This window comes from Leptonychotes weddellii, chromosome 5 (assembly GCF_054177405.1).
Source record: "Leptonychotes weddellii isolate Sample4059 chromosome 5, ASM5417740v2, whole genome shotgun sequence".
NCBI classification, from domain to species: domain Eukaryota; kingdom Metazoa; phylum Chordata; class Mammalia; order Carnivora; family Phocidae; genus Leptonychotes; species Leptonychotes weddellii.
The window spans coordinates 83,251,359-83,273,374 of record NC_138373.1 but is presented as its reverse complement, the minus strand read 5'-3'; the positions used below and the strand labels follow the sequence as shown (position 1 = coordinate 83,273,374).

At 41.6% G+C, this 22,016-nt stretch overlaps 2 protein-coding genes across 3 annotated transcripts in view; one reads left to right on the top strand and one right to left on the bottom strand.

Moving 5' to 3' along the window:
- The window catches only part of GYS2 (glycogen synthase 2), a 53,211-nt gene extending 45,755 nt beyond the window's left edge, over positions 1-7,456 (top strand). The window contains exons 13-16 of the mRNA XM_081818938.1: positions 1,607-1,702; positions 2,514-2,677; positions 4,067-4,147; positions 6,335-7,456. Of these exons, the coding sequence (XP_081675064.1) occupies positions 1,607-1,702; positions 2,514-2,677; positions 4,067-4,147; positions 6,335-6,556 (563 nt within the window). The 3' untranslated portion in view covers positions 6,557-7,456. The remainder of the gene's footprint in view (positions 1-1,606; positions 1,703-2,513; positions 2,678-4,066; positions 4,148-6,334) is intronic.
- A 1,735-nt stretch (positions 7,457-9,191) lies between these two features.
- Positions 9,192-20,716, bottom strand: SPX (spexin hormone). 2 transcript variants are annotated; one of them, XM_081821322.1, is made up of 5 exons: positions 17,321-20,716; positions 17,089-17,143; positions 16,379-16,441; positions 15,310-15,393; positions 9,192-10,505 (listed from the first exon to the last, which is right to left on the bottom strand). In XM_081821322.1, exons 2-5 carry the CDS (start codon positions 17,108-17,110, stop codon positions 10,447-10,449), a joined length of 228 nt encoding a protein of 75 aa, XP_081677448.1. In that variant the 5' UTR covers positions 17,111-17,143; positions 17,321-20,716; the 3' UTR covers positions 9,192-10,446. The 2 variants fall into 2 exon arrangements, with proteins under 2 accessions (XP_081677448.1, XP_081677449.1); XM_081821323.1 differs by having other exon boundaries at positions 17,089-20,716.
- Positions 20,717-22,016: the final 1,300 nt, after the last annotated feature.

The window sequence follows — 22,016 nt, the reverse complement described above, 5'->3', positions numbered from 1 at the left end:
AGTTGTAGCAGTTTTGGGGTGGAGTCTTTAGGTTTTCCACATAAAGTATCAAATCATCTGCAAAGAGTGAGAGTTTGACTTCTTCTTTGCCAATTTGGATGCCTTTTATTTCTTTTTGTTGTCTGATTGCTGTGGTTAGGACTTCTAGTACTATGTTGAATAGCAGTGGTGATAGTGGACATCCCTGCCGCGTTCCTGACCTTAGGGGGAAAGCTCTCAGTTTTTCCCCATTGAGAATGATATTCGCTGTGGGTTTTTCATAGATGGCTTTTATGACATTGAGGTATGTACCCTCCATCCCTACACTCTGAAGAGTTTTAATCAAGAAAGGATGCTGTACTTTGTTAAATGCTCTTTCTGCATCTATTGAGAGGATCATATGGTTCTTGTTCTTTCTTTTATTAATGTATTGTATCACGTTGATTGATTTGCGGATGTTGAACCAACCTTGCAGCCCAGGGATAAATCCCACTTGGTTGTGGTGAATAATCCTTTTAATGTACTGTTGGATCCTATTAGCTAATATTTTGGTGAGAATTTTTGCATCCATGTTCATCAGGGATATTGGTCTGTAATTCTCTTTTTTAATGGGGTCTTTGTCTGGTTTTGGGATCAAGGTAATGGTGGCCTCGTAAAATGAGTTTGGAAGTTTTCCTTCCTTTTCTCTTTTTTGGAACAGTTTCAGAACAGCTGGAGAAATAAACTGCATTACTTCTTGATTAGTGGGGAAATCTTTTTTTTTAACCCACCCCCACTAGCCAACCAAGATTAATTCCATCATCAAATATAAATTCCTTGTTAAAAATGCAGACATCCTTGTGAGCGGTAATACTTCTTAAAAGAAACATATCCACTATTTTATGAAAAACAGGTTTTGACTGGCGGGGGGGGAGAAGATGGGGGAGGGTATGGGTACAATGGACACTTGGGGAAGTGGAGGGATTTGTGGCAAGGGAGATTAATACGACGGGAGGAGTTGCTCATGTCCCAAACCCACAAACTCACCAGACTTAGAGACACAGCTTAGAATGGAGCAAAAAACAAAACCAGCCAGAATGAGAGAGACAGGGTAGAGTAGCAGTTCCAAACAGGAGCCCTGGAGCCGGGCACCTGGCTTCAAATCCCACCTCTACCCCATTCCCTGCCTTTGTGACATTGGGCAAATTATCTAACCTCTCTGTGCCTCAATTTCTTCATCTGTAAGATGGAGATAATGTCAGTCTTTTTTTAAGATTTTATTTATTTGCGAGAGAGACAATGAGAGACAGAGAGCATGAGAGGGAGGAGGGTCAGAGGGAGAAGCAGACTCCCTGCTGAGCAGGGAGCCTGATGTGGGACTCGATCCCGGGACTCCAGGATCATGACCTGAGCCGAAGGCAGTCGCTTAACCAACTGAGCCACCCAGGTGCCCCGATAATGTCAGTCTTACTTCACGTGGTCGTTGAGAAGATTAAATGAGTTAATACATGTAAAGAGCTTAGTACTGTACCTGATACAAAATAAATATCGCTATTACTAGGCCAACTTGGGCTTTTCCCCCCTCTGTGTGCATAAGAGGATATAGAAGCGGGTCTGAAGCCAAGCCTTTGTCTATTTCCCCTGGCAGCTGAATGCACTGTGATGGGTATCCCCAGTGTGACAACCAACCTTTCTGGCTTTGGCTGTTTCATGCAGGAGCACGTGGCTGATCCTACTGCTTACGGTGAGGTTTTTCATCATTCACCCAATGCAGGGAGAAGTAACCTCTAACCAAACACGGGATCTTTAGGGAGCCTAACTTTAAAGCTATCCTGATGATTAAAGTAATGTTTATACTTCTTGTTTAATTAAAAGTAGATTTAATTATGTGGTTCATAGATAGGATAAAAATGCTATTAATATTAAATATATTGATGTTATAGTAACTATGGCCTTAGAGTATATAGAGTAGTCAGCGTCATTATTTTAAAAAGTCTGTGCCGTTAGCAAAATTCACTTAAATTGTTGAAGATGGCAGAAGAATTTGCATACCACCATCTCTGTGTCTGTGTTGCCTAGCAGCAAGAAAAGCGAGATGGGATGGATTGTCTGCCTACACATTGCCAATTTCCTGGTCTTCTATGGTCTCCTCATCACGGTTCTCTTTCCTCAGGCTAGAGCTGTGGTTCTCAGGCAGGACTGCACGGTGGGAACACTGGGGAGCCTAAAAATCACTGATCCCCAGGTCTTACCCCAGAGATTGTGGTTAGTGAGCAGTCCCGGGGAGAACCACTGATCCAGGGTATCCCTCTACTGCCAAATTTTTTTAGCAAGATCCATCGTGTTGCATGTGTGTTGGTGACAGTTGTAAACCCTTAGGAGGAGATCACAGAAGAAATACAGCCTTGGAAGGGGAAAGATAAAACGGAGGCAGCAGGGGAGTCAGGGAGTGGGTACTGAGTGTGGTGGTTTGTGATGGAACATAAGGAATGGGAGAAGAAACATTCTAAGGTTAGCCCTATGTATACCCGTGCTTTGGCTTTTGTGCTCCTCAGGTATTTACATTGTTGACAGGAGATTCCGCTCTCTGGATGATTCCTGCAATCAGCTGACTCAGTTTCTCTATGGATTTTGCAAACAGTCACGCCGCCAAAGAATTATTCAGAGAAACCGAACTGAGAGGCTCTCCGATCTTCTGGATTGGAGATACTTGGGCAGAGTAAGTTAAGTTTGGGATGGAGAGAACCGCTTTAGAAATCCCACTAGACTGGGGCCCCTGGGTGGCTCAGTTGGTTGGGCATCTGACTGTTGATCTCAGTTCAGGTCTTGATCTTGGGGTCATGAGTTCGAGCCCTGCCTTTTGAGCTGTGCTGAGTGTGGAGGCTACTTTAAAAAAAAGAAGAAAGAAAGAAAATCCCACTGGGATATAAAAATATAGATTCTAGTCATCATCTGCAAAGTCAACCCTGTACCATAATTGTTGAAATCTCAAGCAATGTTTTCATGTACTTTTTTTACTTAAAATGAGCTGGCAAAATCCTACCCCCAAATTTTCATATTTAGTTTGAGCTTATAACAGCAAGTCTGTCAGGATCTAGCTGGGATCTTTCTAGTTAGTCTATTGTCAGTGTTTAACTTGATGCATTTCAGCTATTGGTTCATGAATATGAGGAAAACATCTAAAGAAACATTTCTATTTTGTTTTACTCTAAGCAATAATGTGACCATATTCCATAAATACAGTGGGAGTGGGAATAATATTGTTTTCAAATGACAAGTACAGGAAATACCTCCTTTCAACTATGCAATAGGTTTGTAAATACCCAGATGTCTATATATCTTAGTACTGGATGATTTAATAAAAAATAAGCTGACTTTACCTTCACATCCTGTATCTGCTTAGATGCCACTAAACTCTCCCTGACAAATGATAGATGCTGCCATTTGCCGAGTGGCTACACATACTAATGACAGTGCTCATCACAACCCTGAGTGATTCATTGTACTGTCTCTATTTTACAATGAAAGCAGAATGATAAGGCTCTTAGAAGTTATGTTTCTTTTTTTAAGATTTTATTTATTTATTTATTTGAGAGAGAGAGAGAATACGAGCAGGGGGAGGGGCAGAGGGAGAAGCAGACTCCCCGCTGAGCAGGGAGCCCGATGATGCGTGGCTCGATCCCGGGACTCCGGGATCATGATCTGAGCTGAAGGCAGATGCTCAACCCACTGAGCTGCTCAGGCGCCCCAGAAGTTATGTTTCTTATCTAAGGTCTCAAGCAGGACTTAGGTCCAGCTTGTCTGATTACTCAGGTACCCCCTTTTCCCCATATCATACTGCTTCTCTGTAGCATGAAGCCAGTGTTTTAGCACACAATTCAGAGTTTTCAGTAAGGCCAGTATGGCTTTTCCCTTCTACTTTTTGTAGTATTTCTTTACTTATTAACTGGAAAATAATAAAACTGTAAACCATCAGTTTTTTTTCTGATTCTTAAATTTAGGGTGAATAGGTTCTGCCACTTTACTAGGAGAATAAGATTTTATATAATAACATGGTTCTTGAGATATATAATATTTTTTAAACTGTGAATTGGTTTTTCTATCATAGTATTATCAGCATGCCAGGTACTTGACCTTAAGTAGAGCTTTTCCAGATAAATTCCATATGGAGCCTACATCACCACCAACGGTAAGTATTTTATGTATTATGTATTTATTTTGAAATCTAAATTTCTTGTGTATGGTAAGTCCTACCAATACTTTTTAATTTAGCATTAGTTAAGGATGGAAACTTTTATACTTTTTCATAATGTTGCCTTAAAGCAAGGAATAGAGGAACCGACAAGTCAGACCAAGTCAAAGCCCTTGATTCCGAGTTAGCCTTATTTAGCGGATGAGCCGATGGTCAGCTAATTCATGTAATTGGAGAAGCACTTCCACATTAAAACTCTCCCTGCCTTAGTACTTGAAACCTCTGTGTTAGACACCCATTCTCTCGGGAGCTGCTGAAAAATGAACTGGCCTGCTTTAACAGCAGGTGAATTCGCTATCCAAGGAAATGTTTAAATATCAGGTAACTACTTGGCAACAGTAACATAGAGTGAATTCAGGAACCACGGGAGGAATTGGACTGGATGAGTATTTATGTACCAGTCAGCAGTGCCCAGCAGGGAGTCTTCTTCTGAAGCTCTGTTAGACATTTACATTCATGAGGTGAGCATAGGCTACTTGCCATCACATTCACTTAGAAGGATATAAGATAGGAAACACAGCTTGAAGTAGGACAGCGTCAGACATTTCTCTGCAGCGGGATCAGTCCTTACAGCAGTCTACACAGCGGTCCCAAAGCACACCTCTTTGCCCGCCCCTGCCCCCTCCCCTTCCCCCCCCCCCCACTGCCCACCAGGCGAAAGCTTACGTGCAAAAAGATGAGATCCCTATCATTAGGTATGAGATCTATCCTAGCTTAGTAGTTTCATGCCCCAGGGAGCCAAGATCTCATGTAAATCTCCACAGATCAGCAGCGTCCATGGCCTCCGCGAGGAATATGCACAAGTACGAGAGTCATCCAATTCAGGGATTCCCAAAAGCTGTAGATCCTCATCGAGTATTTATAAATCTCTGAGTTCAGATGTGATTTCCCAATCAGGAGTCCCTTTTACCATAATCAATTTTGCACAACTTATGTTCCATCTATATCAAGTGTCAAGGGAAACAGATCTCAAAAGTTAGCCCAAGGTAAAATTTGCTCATGCAGAAGGTGACAGGGTTTTGAAAACCCTTCAGAATACAAATTCCAACTTTCATGCTCAGGATTGTAACAGGATTAATGGCTTAGCTTGTTTAGAGGCAGTCGCTCGACTTGATATTAATTCAGCTATATTCATCCATTTATTCAAATGATTCAATTACTAAGTATTGAACTCCTACTTTGAGCCAGGTCCTAAGTGCATGAATCAGCTCCTTTTTTTTTTTTAATTTATTTTTTTTTATTGCTTTCAGGCCAAATATCTGAACGTTGAAATGATTGTATGGGTATGACGTGATAATAATGAACACAAGTAATTGAAATACAGAGTGACAAGTGCTGCAACTATTTTATACAGCTCTCTTCCCCAGTCAAACATGTGCTCTCTCGAAGGGCAAGAATCATGTTTTTCTTCTTTGTTTCCTCAGTGGCATTTTGGTGCCTGACCCATAATTGTGCTTCGCACTCATTGATCAAATGAGTTATCTCAGTGAATCTTAGGTAGAAAGGCAATTCGATTAAAACCTAGTGACATTTGCTCATGCACTGAAATAAAAGTAACTGGTGGAATTTCAGAGTCAACTAAGTGGCCTGGCTTCCAGGATTCTTTCCAATGGTGGTTGTCCATGGCATGTCCACGATACCCATGTTCTGTAATTTTGTTGAGCAAATCTGCAAAGTGACATAGGGACTGCCAATATGAGCAGTGTAACATGACAGTTGATATTAAAGGCTAGGGAGTGATCACAGCCCTGGTACAAATCTTTGCTCTACCACTTACATGCTGCATGACCTTGGGCAAGTCATCTGGTCTCTCTAACCCTCAATTTTCTCCTATAAATGGGAAAAACACATTTATTGGTGTTGTTACAAGGATTAAATAAGATTATATATATTTATACATACATAAATACATATGGCACCTGGCACATTTCAGTGCATAAGAAAAGAAAGCTATTTATTTAACGAATCTCTCTTGAATTTGGTGGTACCAGAATCAAAAGGAATCAAAAATAATAATAGCCCATGAACAGACCACAAAAAATATCCAACTATGTTTTGTATCAAATGCACATGCAAAGTGTTTATATCATTATAATGTTTGTGACTTATTTTTGTCTTTGGCAGACTGAAGGATTTAAATACCCCAGGCCTTCCTCAGTTCCACCTTCCCCTTCAGGGTCTCAGGTCTCTAGTCCTCAAAGCAGTGATGTGGAAGATGAAGAAGAGGATGAGCGATACAATGAGGAAGAGGAAGCTGAAAGGGATCGGTTAAATATCAAGTCGCCATTTTCTCTGGGCCGTCTTCCTCGTGGGAAGAAAAAGCTGCATGGTGAATACAAGAACTGAATTCCACGCGTGTCGGAACAGAGTAAGAGTGATTATCTAAAGAAATGAACATGCTACAAATTCCATTTTCTTCTTTTACGTGTTACAACGGGATTTATTCTCTGCCTACGAAGGGGAGAAGATTAAGTGAATGACAATTTGGAATTTCTAATAAAATCCAAGTTATTTTCCCCTACTCCTTTTCCCCAGTAAATTTAGGCAAGAGGAAGAATGTCCATTAAAGGAGGAAGACCAGAAATGTTTTTAAAATGTTAGCTTAAGCAATAAGAATTTTCATTTGCTAGTGTTTATTTTTAAATTATCATCACCATAATCCTGTGCTTAGTATTTATACAGCTGCTATATCTACCAACCAAGCCTCCCATTTTCCCTGTGAAGGATCCTGATCTGAGCCCTGAACGTGCACTACGTACATATTTTAAATAATTCTGTCTTCAGTGATTATGTTCATGTTTCACATGCTTCAGAACCATGAATTTCTATCTAGCTTTGCCCACAATCAAAATCCATAAGAAAAAAAAAGCTACCTTAAATCCAGATCCTGATACATATTAACGCATATTTACAAGGTCACTTCTCAACTTAATGATGGGAAAATGTTACCATCTGCGCTATACCATCTGACTGTAACAAAGTACAAACAAAAGAGCAAATGGAAATTCACAGACCTGCAAACACCTGGTTTTGAGTGGCATATTTCTACCCTGCACTCGCTCCTCCATTCAGACAGCTGCTGCCACTGGACTCTATCCCCTTGCTCCAGTCCTTTCTTCGTCCTTCCCCAAGACTGACAAAGCCGGGTGAGGAGCAACAGATAAGGATCGTTAGTAGATGACTCTGTTTCTAGCACAGTGCCTTATACACAGTAGCGGCAAAAATGAGTGGTCTCATTGGGAGAAATAGAGGTACATAAAGATGATGTTTTTAAAGAATGTACGTTTGCATAAGTTGGAGTATAGGAACTATAGAAAATAGTTAATGTGTGCCTGACCAGCCGACAGAAGACTTTTATGCATTGTCCCACCCTGCCTTCCATGTTAAGAGTTAGGGTGAACAGAGCTGGTTTTACATATACTGATGAGAAGATAAAATGTTACAAGTGCTCTGCTAATAGTTTCCCAGGGCACAAGGAGGACTCAGGAGAGGGACTGGTCAAAGGCACTTGGGGAGGTCCAAAGGGTGAGGATACACTTCTGTGAAGTCATGTGGGGGATACAAGTGAGGGCTTCACATGGTGGTTATAAGGATCAGATCATATTCTAAATAAACTCTTACTAAAGGAATTCATAGTCCAGTAGGAGGAGACCAACTGGTTACATTCCCAACTTCCCTTTCTCCTGAGGCTGAAGCAAAACAATGTAACTCAAGGTGGATAGGATATAGACTTTCATTTCTCCTAACCAGATAAAGGGGAAATGTTAGTTGGAGGCTGATTTTTTTTTAAAAGATTTTATTTATTTATCTGAGAGAGAGAGAACGGGAGACAGAGAGTATGAAAGGGGGAGGATCAGAGGGAGAAGCAGACTCCCCGCCGAGCAGGGAGCCCGACGTGGGACTCGATCCCGGGACTCCAGGATCATGAACCGAGCCGAAGGCAGTCGCCCAACCACCTGAGCCACCCAGGTGCCCCTGGAGGCTGATTTTTAACGGGCGGGGGCCTCTGCTTTCTCTCCTCTCTTGGGGTCATAATGGTGCTGTCAGGGGAGAGGAGGTATCCACTGGGGAAACCCAGGGAAACAAAGAGTAATTGAGAGCCCAAGGTGGAAGGCAGATAGCCACAGGGAAGGAAGGATTCCCACCCAAAGAGGGGAAGAGCTACAGGAGCTGTGCTCAAAGGGGCTGCAAGTCCCACCTGAGGTAGCGATATTCAAGTACATGGGTTTGCCTGGCGGGGGCGTATTTCCCAGTTTTAAAATACAAGCCATACAATGTGACCATCTTTTGTTCATTTCAATTTTGAAAAAGATGGAAATAAAGAGAATTGCAAAGATATCCCAAGAGAGACAATGTTATAGCAGCCGGGCAAAGGGGACTGTATGCAACTACTATGCTTTTTTTGTTGTTGCTGTTTTAGGATTTTTTTTTATTATTATTTGAGAGAGAGGAGAGAGAGAAAGAATGAGTGGGGGGAGAGGCAGAGGGAGAGGGAGAAGCAGACTCCCCACTGAGCACGGAGCCAGATATGGGACTCGATTACAGGACCTGAGACCATGACCTGAGTCGAAGGCAGATGCTTAACCAACGGAGCCACCCAGGTGGCCTGCAACTCCTATGTTAATCAGCACATCTGTATGGCAGAACAACATTCAAGGAATTCAAGCACCTATAATACTTGGTATTATATACAATACTAATAGTCTTCCAATATGATACTGAATTATTTTAATAGTTGTTGGCCATTTAGAAGGTTTTTAAAAACTCTGTTTTAGTGTGAAAGACTTGAGATTGTTCTATTTAGTTGTGGGAAGAATTGTTTCATGTGTTGGGGTTTTTTAAACAGTCTTGGAATAAGCATAATGTTTAAATAGCCAGTATGTACACCTCTATGTCAGAGGAGTAAAATCTCAATAAACTGGACATATGCACTATCTAGAAAATCCACTTAAATCAAATCATAATAAATGACAAGTGCCTATTATGATACCACATATTTTTTAATGCTAGCATATTATTTTTTGGAAGAGATCAGTGTGACAATGACTTGAATATAGTTTCATTATTCAATTACGATACAAGATACAGACAAATCTTACAAGCAGGGTTTTGACTTCATAACACAGTGAAATTGTAACTCCTAGGTACAGATACATTCCCATAAAGATATTCTTTAATAATGGCTATATACTGATGACAGTAAGAATTAACAATACTTTCCACTTATGACATTTATCAATAACAACTCTCAACTAACTAGGTCAAAAAAATTAACATGTTGATCATATTGTAACTCCAAATAAATAGGTTATTATGCTCACTGTGTGTGTGTGTGTGTGTATTTTTTCAGATAGTTTTAAAAGTCTTAGAAGGAGCAGATGAGGCATATCACCGAGTACTGATGTTATCGGGGTGCCTTTATCTAACGTTTTAATGTAAAATAAAGCCTAGAGCTCTAGTCAATTAGAGTAAGCAGAGTCTTTGTGTCTGTTTAGCTGTGGAACATGAGTTACCTCTGAAAAACTGGTTTGTTCCTTTTGTACAATGTACAGAAGAGCAGAGTGTGTCTCCATCTGCTTATTTCCCAGTAACCCCCTGAATTCAGGGAGATCCCCAAAGAGCATAAAGGGGAGCGCCCCACTATGGAACCTTCTACCAGCCTCACAGATCCACCCTCTCCCTCCTTCAGCAACTACAGTGAAGTGTTCTTATCACGGGCTTCTTCCCAGTCACCTCCCTCCCTCTTCCCTTCTTAACAACTTCCGTCTCCAAGAGGAACTGCTAAGAGAACACACTCTACTCTTTCCCATCTTGCCATGCTTCTCCCCTCACCCCCGATGGAGATGGGAAAAAGGCAGAAAAGGAGAGGGAGATTCGCTGCTGAGTGCAAGACAATGCAAGGGGTAAAGGAATGAAAAAGCCAACAACTAAGACTCACTAGATCAAGATGGATACTTGCTGTAACAAAAAGAAAACACACTCTAAAGAGTCTCTAGCCTTATAATTACAAATGGGAGTAAGACACAAGGTGACCTAAACAGGACCTGAAGCAATGAAAGAAGGCCATGATGTCCCCAGCTAAGAACCCTACATTACCTTTACTTCTGGAAAGAATAAAATTGGTTATGCATGTTCCTAACATTACAATGGAATTAAAAAGGGTCCAAGGACTTTATTTACATGCTTTATGTTTTCAGCAGGAATGGAACTGTATTCGAATGTAAGTTGGTCTATTTTCACCAGTTTAGTAGACTGTCTTCTAGGACTCTCGTTTGATCAAAGGTTTCTTCTCCAGCTGTAAGGAAAAAAAGGTGCATAAAATAAACACACTTCTCTGTGTTTTAAAAGGGGAAAAGATAAGATGAAGAGAACTTCAAGAAATAAACATTTAGTTTCCTAAATTATGTTAACTACTGCACTTTGCTACTGAGAATCCAAAAAAGTGTTTCGATTGATTTGGTTTAAAAATCTTCCTCCTCAGCTCAAGACACATAGGGGAACTCACATTTCACATCTGATTCTCCAGAATGAATGAAACTATAACGTGGTATGTTTGGTAGAAATCTGAAAAGGCCGTATGTCTTGCTCTCAGTGTGTCTCATTATATCTTAAATATCCACCATTAGAACCGTTCAGGTTCATCAAGGTACGGCCTCCATGTTTCCTGTGAACAATGCATGTTACTTGGAAAAGATGACACTGGAACACTTTTGCACATATTCTCTTATTAGCTGAGCTAGACTAGGCCTGGGGAACAAATGAGACAAAAGGAAGGGATACTTGTGAGCTGCATGGGATTGGAAAACTTTAGAGCATGAGGTATCCCTTCCGGGACAAAGTGGCTAAGGAGTCAGATGATAGCAGGTTCTTGGGACTGTAACAATGGGTAGAAGAGCTAAAACCTACCAAAGGTAGGGAGAGGGAGTTGCCAGAGGAAAATGCCTCTCCTAACTTTCTCTAATGTTATCTTTAGATAAAACCACATTCCTTTAGTTAGTTACAATATAATTTGAATGTCTGAGTTACATTTTAACCTGAATTACTAGCACATTTTAGAATATGACAGATGATGGGCTGCTCTTTAAAGGAAAAAAAAAACTCAATAAGAAGGGCATCCTTGGACATTGGTCACTAAAATAAAAACTCACTATATAAAATAAGAGCCTACCAAATAATGCTTAGGGACTTTAGAATGAAAATGTTAAAGGTGGCTAGTAATGAATATATCATATGGAAATTAAACACTTTTCCATCAATTTAAACGAGTAAGATTCTGTTTCCTTATTTCATCAGCAGAAACAAGCTGCTCTGGACACTTCAGTGATTAAAAAATTACATTTCTTTTCCACAAAAAGACTTGAAATTGGGACCTATAATCACACACTCTTCCCTAAAGTTTCTTTTTTTTTAATTTAAATTTTAGTTAGTTAACATATAGTGCAACATTGGTTTTCTGGAGCCTTCCCTAAAGTGGCTAATGAAAATCCTTCTTCCCCTCTTTAAAATTAGCTCCTCCCTTTCCATTCTAGCTCACTTTTTTTTCCCCCTAACTCCACACATCTTCCCAGCAACTAAATCTAAAATTTCTCTTCCGATCCATCTTCACCAGCACTCTCCTTCTACGAATTTCAACAAACAGTAGGGGTGCCAAATGTTGAATTTAGAAAAGAGTGCCTTGGCTGTAGCATCCTCCACCCATTACCAACTATTTCTCACCTTTTCATTGCAAGAGTTCTGAGAGCCATGCTAGCTAGTACTCCCTTTCTTCTTGTCCCAAATTCCCTCTCAACAAGGCTTCAGAAGGGGCATGGCAGGAACAAATAGTATCACTGAGCAGGAGCTGAGCGGAAATCCTGTGAACTGCTCTTCAATGACCCCTCGTAGCCAACATGATCTTCCTTTCCTGCTGATTTCTGTTCTCTCATTAACCATTAGGCTACATGTGATGCTTTTTTTTTTTTTTAAAGATTTTATTTATTTATTTGACAGAGAGAGAGCGAGAGCAGGAACACAAGCAGGGGGAGTGGGAGAGGGAGAAGCAGGCTTCCCGCTGAGCAGGGAGCCCGATGCGGGGCTCGATCCCAGGACCCTTGGATCATGACCTGAGCCGAAGGCAGACGCTTAACGACTGAGCCACCCAGGCGCCCTACATGTGATGCTTTAATCACTCCTCTCTTAAAACTTTCCATCTTGATTTCTGGATATGCTGTTATTCTGGTTCTCCTCTTACATTGCTGCCTTCTCCTTGAAATGTCCCTTCACTGATAGGACTGTCTTCCTTTTCCCTCCATCTCTAGGTATTCATAGGTGAATCCTTTATCATCTGCCTTTCTCCTGCTATATCTGAGGCCTAGAAGAGATTTCCATTTTCACGATTTCAGCCTTTATTAACTGGCTCTGACTTTCCAGTTGTTCCCAAATCTGACTGATCATCAGAATCATTTGGGGGAACTTCTCAAGGATACAGATTCTGAGGCTCATTCAACTTTTAAAGAATCAGAATCTCTGGGTCTAAGGCTGAGAAATCTGTATTTTGAGCAAGCTCTTCAGTTAACTCAGATGGAACCCATCCATAGATGGATAGTTGAGAACCACTGACCTACACACTTTTACTCACTGGACCATTTCTGTTATCTCAAACTGAACCTTAATTATATCCACAGAAATGTTCATTCATCACCAGCATCACCATTTCAAAATGTGCTTGACTCTCGATTTCCTTTTATCCCTTCAGTAAATAGCTATCCATGTTATTTATTCTTCCCTCCAGGATCCCTCAGAGTTGAGCCTCCCCATCGATTCCCACCGACTGGCTGGCTGCACATCATCTCCTCACTCCTGTGGTTTCCTGTCATGTTCCTTGGCTTCTTCCTAATTCCCCTCTATGGGTCTTTCCTCTTGGAAACAATGCATTTGAGAGCTGGCATGGCATAATGAAGAGAGCTGTAGAGTCATGTGGACCTGAATTAAAATCCCAACATCACTTCTTACTAACGGCCTGACTTTAGGAAAGTAAATACACCTCATGAAGTTTCAGTTTTCTGAGCTAGAAAAATGCACATTCATATCTGACATACAGCTGACCTTCCTATATTGTAGCTATTGTTACAGTTCTTAATGTTACTCTCTGTGCCACGATCAGATCCATCCTCCTTCACCATGTCATCACTCTGCTGCCAATCCAGAGGGCATCTTACTGATTCTCAAAGAGTAAATTACCTTCATTCTTCATCCCAGTTCCAGTACGTACCTGCTATGTAATAGCGGACAAGCTACTTCATCTTTCTGTGCCTCTATTTCCTCGCCTGGAGTGTGGATAATACTGTGCTTACCTCCCAGGGTCACTATGAGGGTTAAATGTATTAATGCGTATCACATGCTGAGAACAGTGCCTGGCCCCCTGTATTATTGTAAGCCCTCAACAACTATTAGCTCCAGGTAGTAGTAGTAATAGTAACAGGTAATCATAGTCCTAGCTCTAACATAACCCCTCCTTCTGCGTTCTGCTATTCCACTGACTGCTCGCCCTATCTTTTTTTTTTTTTTGAGATTTTATTTATTTATTTGAGAGAGAGCACCCACGAAAGCACAAGTGGGGGGAGGGGCAGAGGGAGAAGCAGACTCCCTGCTGAGCAGGGCTGATCCCAGGGACCCTGGGATCATGACCTAAGCTGAAGGCAGACGCTTAACTGACTGAGCCACCCAGGTGCTCCTCACCCTATCTTTTTGCTACAAGGGTCGTTCTCATTCCTGCTTCGCCTTAATCTGCTTTCTCGTCTGCCTGCCAGTAGCTGGCATCTCACGGGCATAAGTGCATGTAATCCCCTCTCCCCACCCACAGCTGCCCTGGCCTTGCTCTGAATTCAGAGGACCCCCAATGCCACTCTCTTGCATTTGCTTCTCATCGGTATCTTTTTCACAAGAAAACCATAGGCTTGAAGCCAGAAAGTACCCTTTGCTCTCTTCTCCCTGCATGGCCCCTTCAATACTGGGCACCAAGGATATATATATCTTCTTCATTAGCGTAAGTCTCAGAGCACTAGGCCAGCAGCAACCTGTGCTTTGACGACCAGACCACTTGCTATACATTTTTAAAATGTTTAAGCATTTAGGGGCGCCTGGGTGGCTCAGTTGGTTAAGCGACTGCCTTCGGCTCAGGTCATGATCCTGGAGTCCTGGGATCGAGTCCCGCATCGGGCTCCCTGCTCGGCAGAGTGTCTGCTTCTCCCTCTGACCTTCCTCCCTCTCATGCTCTCTGTCTCTCATTCTCTCTCTCAAATAAATAAATAAAATCTTAAAAAATAAAAAATAAAAAAAATGTTTAAGCATTTAAATTATGTCACAATATGGCATTACTACAATTTTGAGAGGGAAAACTCTAGGTCTGTTTATTATGCTTTGATGACCTCTATTGTTAATAGTAATTCAAATTATGTACCTTGTTTCAATCGGCTCTCATAGCAATCGTGCACATGGGTATCATTATTCCATTTTACCAATAATGATACTAAGACTCAGGATCATCCAGCTAGTAAAGCAGCAGAACCAGGATTTGAACCCTGTCTGCTACATACCCCAAAGCGCTGGCTTATCTATTACCAAGATGCTTTAATTCAACTAGTGGTTTCAGTGCCCCATGGACAGTGTCTCTATTTGAAAAGTACACCTAATCTTCGTATAGAAGAAGCTGTATAATAAAAATCACACAGGCTTAGAATCAGAACTGGTCCATATCTATTAGGATGTACCATATAATATTGCTATATTTGCAAATAAAAATAAGTCATTTTCAGCAATTTCATTTGGTTCAGTCATTTGGTTCTAAGTGAAATAAGATTACAATAGGCTCTGGATTATGAAATTAATATGAAATTCCCCAGTGTCATCAAGGAAATGTTTTTATGTTTCTGGGGACTCACTTTAATGAGAAATGTACTAGTGTTTATATAATAAACCTGTCTGAGTTTCTGGAGCCAGGGGCAACTGTTAATTATATTTAAAAATCTGAGTAAAAGCAACTTTGTTGTATTCAACACAGAATCCCAAAAGTGATTAAAGCTTCCCTGTCCTGCAGCTGAAATAAGTCACTATACTTGTACCTTCTTGTGGTTTCTGCAAGGAAGCCAAGAGCAGAGCTGCTGCTTCTGGAAGAGTTAGTAGTTGGGGATTTGGGCTGCGTCTCTCTGGAGAAACAAAAGTATATACAGATTCTATTAGCATTTAAATATTCCTGTTCTGATATGCTCCAAATAGAAAAACCTTTATGAAATAGATTTTTGATCCCTTAGCAAATCACCCCCCCCACACACACACACAGAAGACTGATTTTTAGGAATTTAAACATTTTATAGTTCCTGTGGATGTTACTTACAATTGGTTATGGTGTGTATTACAGGTATGGAAGAGATTTTAAACTCTACAGAGAATTTCACAAAAGGAGGGTAAATTGAGGTAAAGAACTCTGAATAATTTCATCCTTCAGAGCTTAAAATTGAATGTCTGGGCAGAAACATTGAGATGTAATGGATACTCCTGGGAGCCTGGGCAACTTCCTCTTCCATTCCGTCCAAAGCTGTTTGAAATAATAATTACATTCCTGGCCACGCTTAGAGCACATAACAGTCCCTGGCCCTATTCTTAATGGCCCCTACCTGTTAACAATTTCTGGTTTTTAACTGCTTTATAGCCCTTCTAGTAATGCAATAGGGGAGTACACTTGAAGTTTCCAGGTAAATCACTACTTTAATAACAACAAAAACATTTAAGAGGAAACCGTTTAAAGGTCTTGGCATAAACGGGGAGGTACATTTTAGGGGCAGTTGCACCGTTCTCGCTCGCCCTCCTTCACTCCTGGAAGGTGAACCCCCAGGCCTGGCCTGTCCCTGGATAACTCCCCCGGGGACCTCTGCACACCCGGCGGCCAGAGGGCGGTCGGAACAGCCGAGACCGAGTTGTTCAGCTTCGGGAACCTCAGCTCCAGCCTCAGTCGCTCAATAGTGCAGGGCGCCGCGGCCGCCAGCTTAAGCTCGGCCCTGGCTGGCTCTCTCCCAGGGCGTCCCCGGAGTCGCGGCCCTCGCGGAGGGGAGCCGCTGTCTTGGGGCGCGCGCCCCGCCCGCTGGATCCTGCTGTGAGTCGCCGCACGGGCCTCCTCCTCCCTCGCTCACTCACCGGGCGGCGGCCGGTCGGAGAGGTCCTTCTTCCGGCTCTGGTCCGAGATGAAGGGACGCCCCTCTGCAAAGGCGAGACGCGGGGCTCAGCGGCTGCCAGGTGCTCAACGATCCTGGTTAACCTGGGCTCCGCGCCGTGAGTCCCCAGGCCCGGAGGGGTGGGGCGGCGGCGGCCGGGGTCCGGGCTGCACTGCCAGTTTTCCGGCGCTGGGAGTGCAACCCCAGGCTGCACCAAGCGCCCTGCCCGCGCCCTACCCCTGCGCTGCCCGCACGGAGCCTTGTCCCCTACCCCTGCGCTGCCAGCGCCGAGCCTTGTCCCCACGCCTGCCCGCGCCCTGCCGAGTCCTGCTCGCGCCCTGCCTGCACCTGCTGCACCCTGCCCGCGTCCTGCCCGCGCCCTGCCCGCCGCGGGGAATGGGCTTTGGAGCAGTGGTCGGGTTCAAGGGTCCTTGCGGTGTTTCCCAGGCTACTCCGGAGTCTTCCTGTGCGTCAAGAGCCAGCAACCCTCCAGTTCAGAATGGAAAGGTTCTAATAATCAGGGAGTCTTTCTCTTCTACTGCCCCTTTTCTTTGACCAAGACCAGGCTGACCTCGATTATTTAAGGGAACACACTCAATATTATTCTCTCCCCACACATCTATCCCGTGGATTCATGCACCCCGAAGGATCCTCCTTTATTGCTGTAGGAAGAGCAAAGTATTTGGAACATACGTGCACCCTTCAGGTAGAGCATAGATTGGGGAGTCCAGTTCCTTCTCTCGAGTCCCTACAACCCAGGGAGAAGAGAAAAGCAGTTAGCAAGACATTGTAGCCCAGTCCTCTGTTAGAAAAAAAGAAAGGAAGAGAGGGAGGGAGGGAGAAGAAAGAGAAGAAACAAAAGGAAGGAAAGGAAAAGAAGGAAAAGAAAGAACATCCAGGAGCCCCAGTTTTTGCGTTTGATTACCTGTGGTGCACTGCTGGAATTTCCTAAGAAAGAAAACACTAGAAAAAGAGCCAAGGTTGTTGCCACCAGACTTCTGAGTCCCTACAAGAGAAGATCAAAGAAAGTAATTTCTGTGCCTGTAGGATCTTCTACTTCCGTGACACCTGGACAATTACAAACTTCCTAACTTTTCAATATGCTCTGTTTTAATAATACTTAGTATGTGGGGGAGAGGGGGATTCCTGAGGCTACCTTCTAGTTAATCCACAAAAGAGTTCTCTTCTTAAAAAAAAAATTTAGAAATATGTTACTTTCATTACTTCACCCAAAATGAGTGATTTTTTTTGTAGCAAAATCAAATGATTCTGATATTTTAAGGCATATTGTTTAAATATCCTTTAGCCTATAAAATGCTTATTAAAGGTAAAATAGGTAAAAAGCTATAAAGCTTTTTATAAATAGCTTAAAAGTCTCGACTAAATAAAACTTTTACTTACCTTCATGTTCACCTCCTTTCCAGAGCCTGCGATAACTGTAACTTTACCTGTCAGTTTTCTAATCCTTTTCTGAGAGTGGGGCTTTTAAATCTTAGTGTCAAGGACCCCTCCTGATCTTCAGTAGAGTTAGGGAGTCCATAGGGACTTCTTGTCAGTATTCAAGATTGAGAGGATCTGACAATTTTTCCAGGGAGATTCGTTCGCAGGAAGTAAAGAAATGATTGATGAGTGGACATCACTTATTTACATACTGACCACATCAGCCAGGAGATATTCTGAATATATCAGCATCATTGTTTTTGCTTTTCCCACTAGCTTCCCAAAGTATTTATTATTAGTAGTAGAGAAAATGATTAAAAAGCCCAGGCTGAATCAAAAGTAAATGAATAAATAAGTGAACTTGTCTTGGGTAGCTAGTTATCAAGCTATCACTGATGACTAAACATGAATCAAATGGGTAGAAATAAAAATGTTAGGGAATCTCAATGGAATTCAACATCACTCCTTCACTTATGTATCCATTCAATTATTTAACAAACATTTATTGAATGCCTACTATGTATCAGACATTTTTCTTTCTAGTTCAAGGGACACAGCCATGCATTAAAAAGACATGGTCTTTGCTGTGATCAAGCTTATCTTCTGGTCAGGGGAGAAATTCTGTAAACTAGTCAACAGGTAAATTAGGTAATTATAAATGTTTTAAATGCTTTATAAAGTAAAAATAAGTGAGGTGATGTGATAAGTGCTGGGTTACTTTAGGGAAGGCAGCAATTGAGGGGGTTCTGGAAAGATCAGGTAGAGTCAGACATGAGATGAATCAGAGTGAGAATTAGTGAAACAGGCAGAAGAAAGAAAAACAAAATCTTGGGATGGCAAAGAGCTTGGCTTGTTTGAGGAATAGGGAGACCAATGAGGCCAAACTGAGTGGTCATGGGGTGATAAGGGAGAGTACTTTGAAATGAGGTCAGAGAGGAAGAAATGGTTCATATGGAAACATGGTCATAAGCAAAAGACGATGATCGCTTAGACTTGGGTGGGACTTGCAGGGAATGGAGAGCTGTAAATGAATTTGGGATGTTTGTTGGAGGTAGAAAATTCAGAACCTGTGGATAAATGGGATAAGAGCGTATAAGAAAAACAAATCAAGGATGTGTCTTGGGCTTCTGGCTTAAACATTGGTTATGATAAAGCCATTTACTGAAATTGGGAGACTCCAGTTTAGAGAGGGGAATTAAATTTCAATATTAAGATTAAAACATACATTAAGGATCTAAGTTGAAGTGTGAAGTAGGCAGTTGGAAATGCAAAACTCTACACAGCTCAGCAAAGAGGTCACCAGCCTACAGATTTTTTTCTAAGGGCAGAAATTGTCAAATTTAAGAATTGTAAGAATTTTAAGGCAGGAAAGGGATTGAACGAGAACACTTTGAGAGTGAATGGAATTAAAGAAGAGAAGCAGGGACAGAGCTATGAAAACAAACATGCAGAAATGAGCAAAGGGAGAGCCAGCAAAGCAAGTTGAGGTGAAGATACCAGAAAGAAAAGAGAAATTCCTGGAGACCATGAGGCTGAGGAAGCCAGCAGAATATCCAACCACGTTGAGAGGTCATGGTAGATGAGCACCAGCAAGTGTGCACTGGATTTGGAAATATGATGGTTTTTGAGGACATAAGCTAGATTGGAGTGGGTTGAAAGTGAATAGGATATGAGGAAATAAAGACAAGTGCAGATAGCATTTTTAAGTTAGCTTCACTACATTTCACTAAAAGGGGGCAAGGAAAAATGAAAAAAAATTTTTTTAAAGATTAGATGCTTGAGTGTGGTGGAAGTGTGCTATTATTTTTTGGCCTTTCAGTAACATCTGAACCCTTTCATTTTTAGGGAATTCCTAAAATTCCCTAAATTATGAATTATGGCATTATGAATCTTGGTGGGAGACAAAGCCTTCCTTCTATTGTGCAAGGTGAAAATGTCAGACACTCATTTTCTCAGCCTCCCTGTCAGGTAGGATGTGGGCACATGACACATGCTTCACCAATCAGACCCACTTGGATGGGAAATCTGGAGCTAGGATGGAGGAAAGTGGGAATCAGGAGAGACATTTTCTGGTGCAGCAGTGGTTGCGGTAGGTTTGAGTTTGCAGGGGCAATACCGCCTACAGTGCTCATGTCAGATTCCAGGATGCGGACACCCCTGGAGTGTCCTGCTAAAATCAGGTTTGTTGGTTTCCCGTGATGCCAACTAACAAACCATTTGCAGAACACATATGCTGATGGAGATGATCAGGAGGAGACATTGATGATGCTGAAGAGAAAGTAACTGCTTTAAAGGAATGTGTAGAAGGCAAGAGGGAAAGGATGCAAACTAGGTCAATATCCAGGGGAAACAATTACATACATAGGCAGATACTGAACAAGGACCTGAGTACCCACCATAGGCTAAGGTAAGAAGATAGGCTAAGGTAAGGTAAGAAAGAAAATCCCTTTCCTCTAAAAGTTAGAGTAGTGCTCCTTAGGAATTAATATGCATGTGAATCATCTGGGAACCTTGTAAAGATACAGATTCTGATTTAGTACAGGTGGAGTGAGATCTGAACTTCCGCATGTCTTTTTTTTTTTAAGGTTTTATTTATTTGAGAGAGAGCATGAGCAGGTGGGAGGGGCAGAGGGAGAGGGAGAAGTAGGCTCCCTGCTCAGCAGGGAGCCTGACACTGGGACTCCTTCCCAGGACCCTGGGATCATAACCTTAGCCTAAGGTAGGCACTTAACCAACTGAATCACTGAAATTCTGCATTTCTAATAAACTCCCAGGTGACGCTGATGGATGTTACTCCACTGATCCTAGGACATTTTGAGTAGTAAAGCTTTAGAGGATATAAGTGATAAAAATGAAACTTTGAAAAAAAAAAGAAGATAGTAGGAAGGGAAAAATGAAGGCGGGGAAATCGGAGGGGGAGATGAACCATGCGAGACTATGGACTCTGAGAAACAAACTGAGGATTCTAGAGGGGAGGGGGGTGAGGGGATAGGTTAGCCTGGTGATGGGTATTAAAGAGGGCACGTACTGCATGGAGCACTGGGTGTTATACGCAAACAATGAATCACGGAACACTCCATCAAAAACTAATGATGTAATGTATGGTGATTAACATAACATAATAACATAAAATTAAAAAAAAATGTAACTTTGGAGTCTGTGTGGCTGGGAGAATGGTTAGCCATAGAAGTATCAAGGAGTATGAGGACAGAACAGATAAATTGGATTCAGGATTGAAGTTTGAGGGGCTGATGAGATCTATCTGCAAATACTTGTGTAAGAGAGACTGGGATTTGGGCGATTGATATTTAGACTTGCCAGCCTGTAAAGACATGAGGTTTGGTTAGTAAATGAGAATGGAATACAGAAAATTGTCTGTAGGTAGAAATTTGTGGAATATTTACTCCTTTTAAAATATAAGTCAAGCAAGAAGGAGCCAAAACCATTACTGTAGTGTTTCTCACAATGTTAGAAGAAGGGAAAGAATAAAAACCAAGGACTAATAGGTTAACACCAAAACTGGGTAAAATCTTAATATTTCTTTAAATATTAGACTTCAGGATTTTAGGATTTAATTTCAAGGGATTATAGCAACTTCCAAAAAAGGGCAATAAAAGAAATAAAATTATACATGTGTTTGTTTCAAATGAACTCGTAAGTGAAACCCAATTGCTAGGTAACCTAACAAGCAAAATGCCTATTTCCCCCTCTCCGTACCAAAAACACATAAACATTTTAGAAAGAGGGACAGGAAAATGATTCACCGATAAAACTGTGTCTTGAATTTACGATTTTAAGGAAAAAGGTATGATGTAGTTTGTTTATGAAAGTTTAGCTAATGAATTCACAAGCAGATGCTTTACGTCAAAGCTGCCATTTTCAGCATAATACGCACAAATGAGGAGAATGGTTTTGACATATTATCAATATTGTAGTCTTATCAAAAGCAACATAGTAGAATGCATTTGTCTAAAATGGCATTGCCTCTTAATACGATTTTGTTAAATCATAACACTTTAGGACTTTTACAGGTCCAAGCTTAGAGATGGGCTAAGAAAAGTTATTTGATGAAAGCACTTGACAGATAAAACAATTGAATTTTGTTCTGCTGACATTATGACCAGGCAATGGGCATTGGACAAATTAATATAAACATTTTTTAAAGGCATATTCAATGGAGA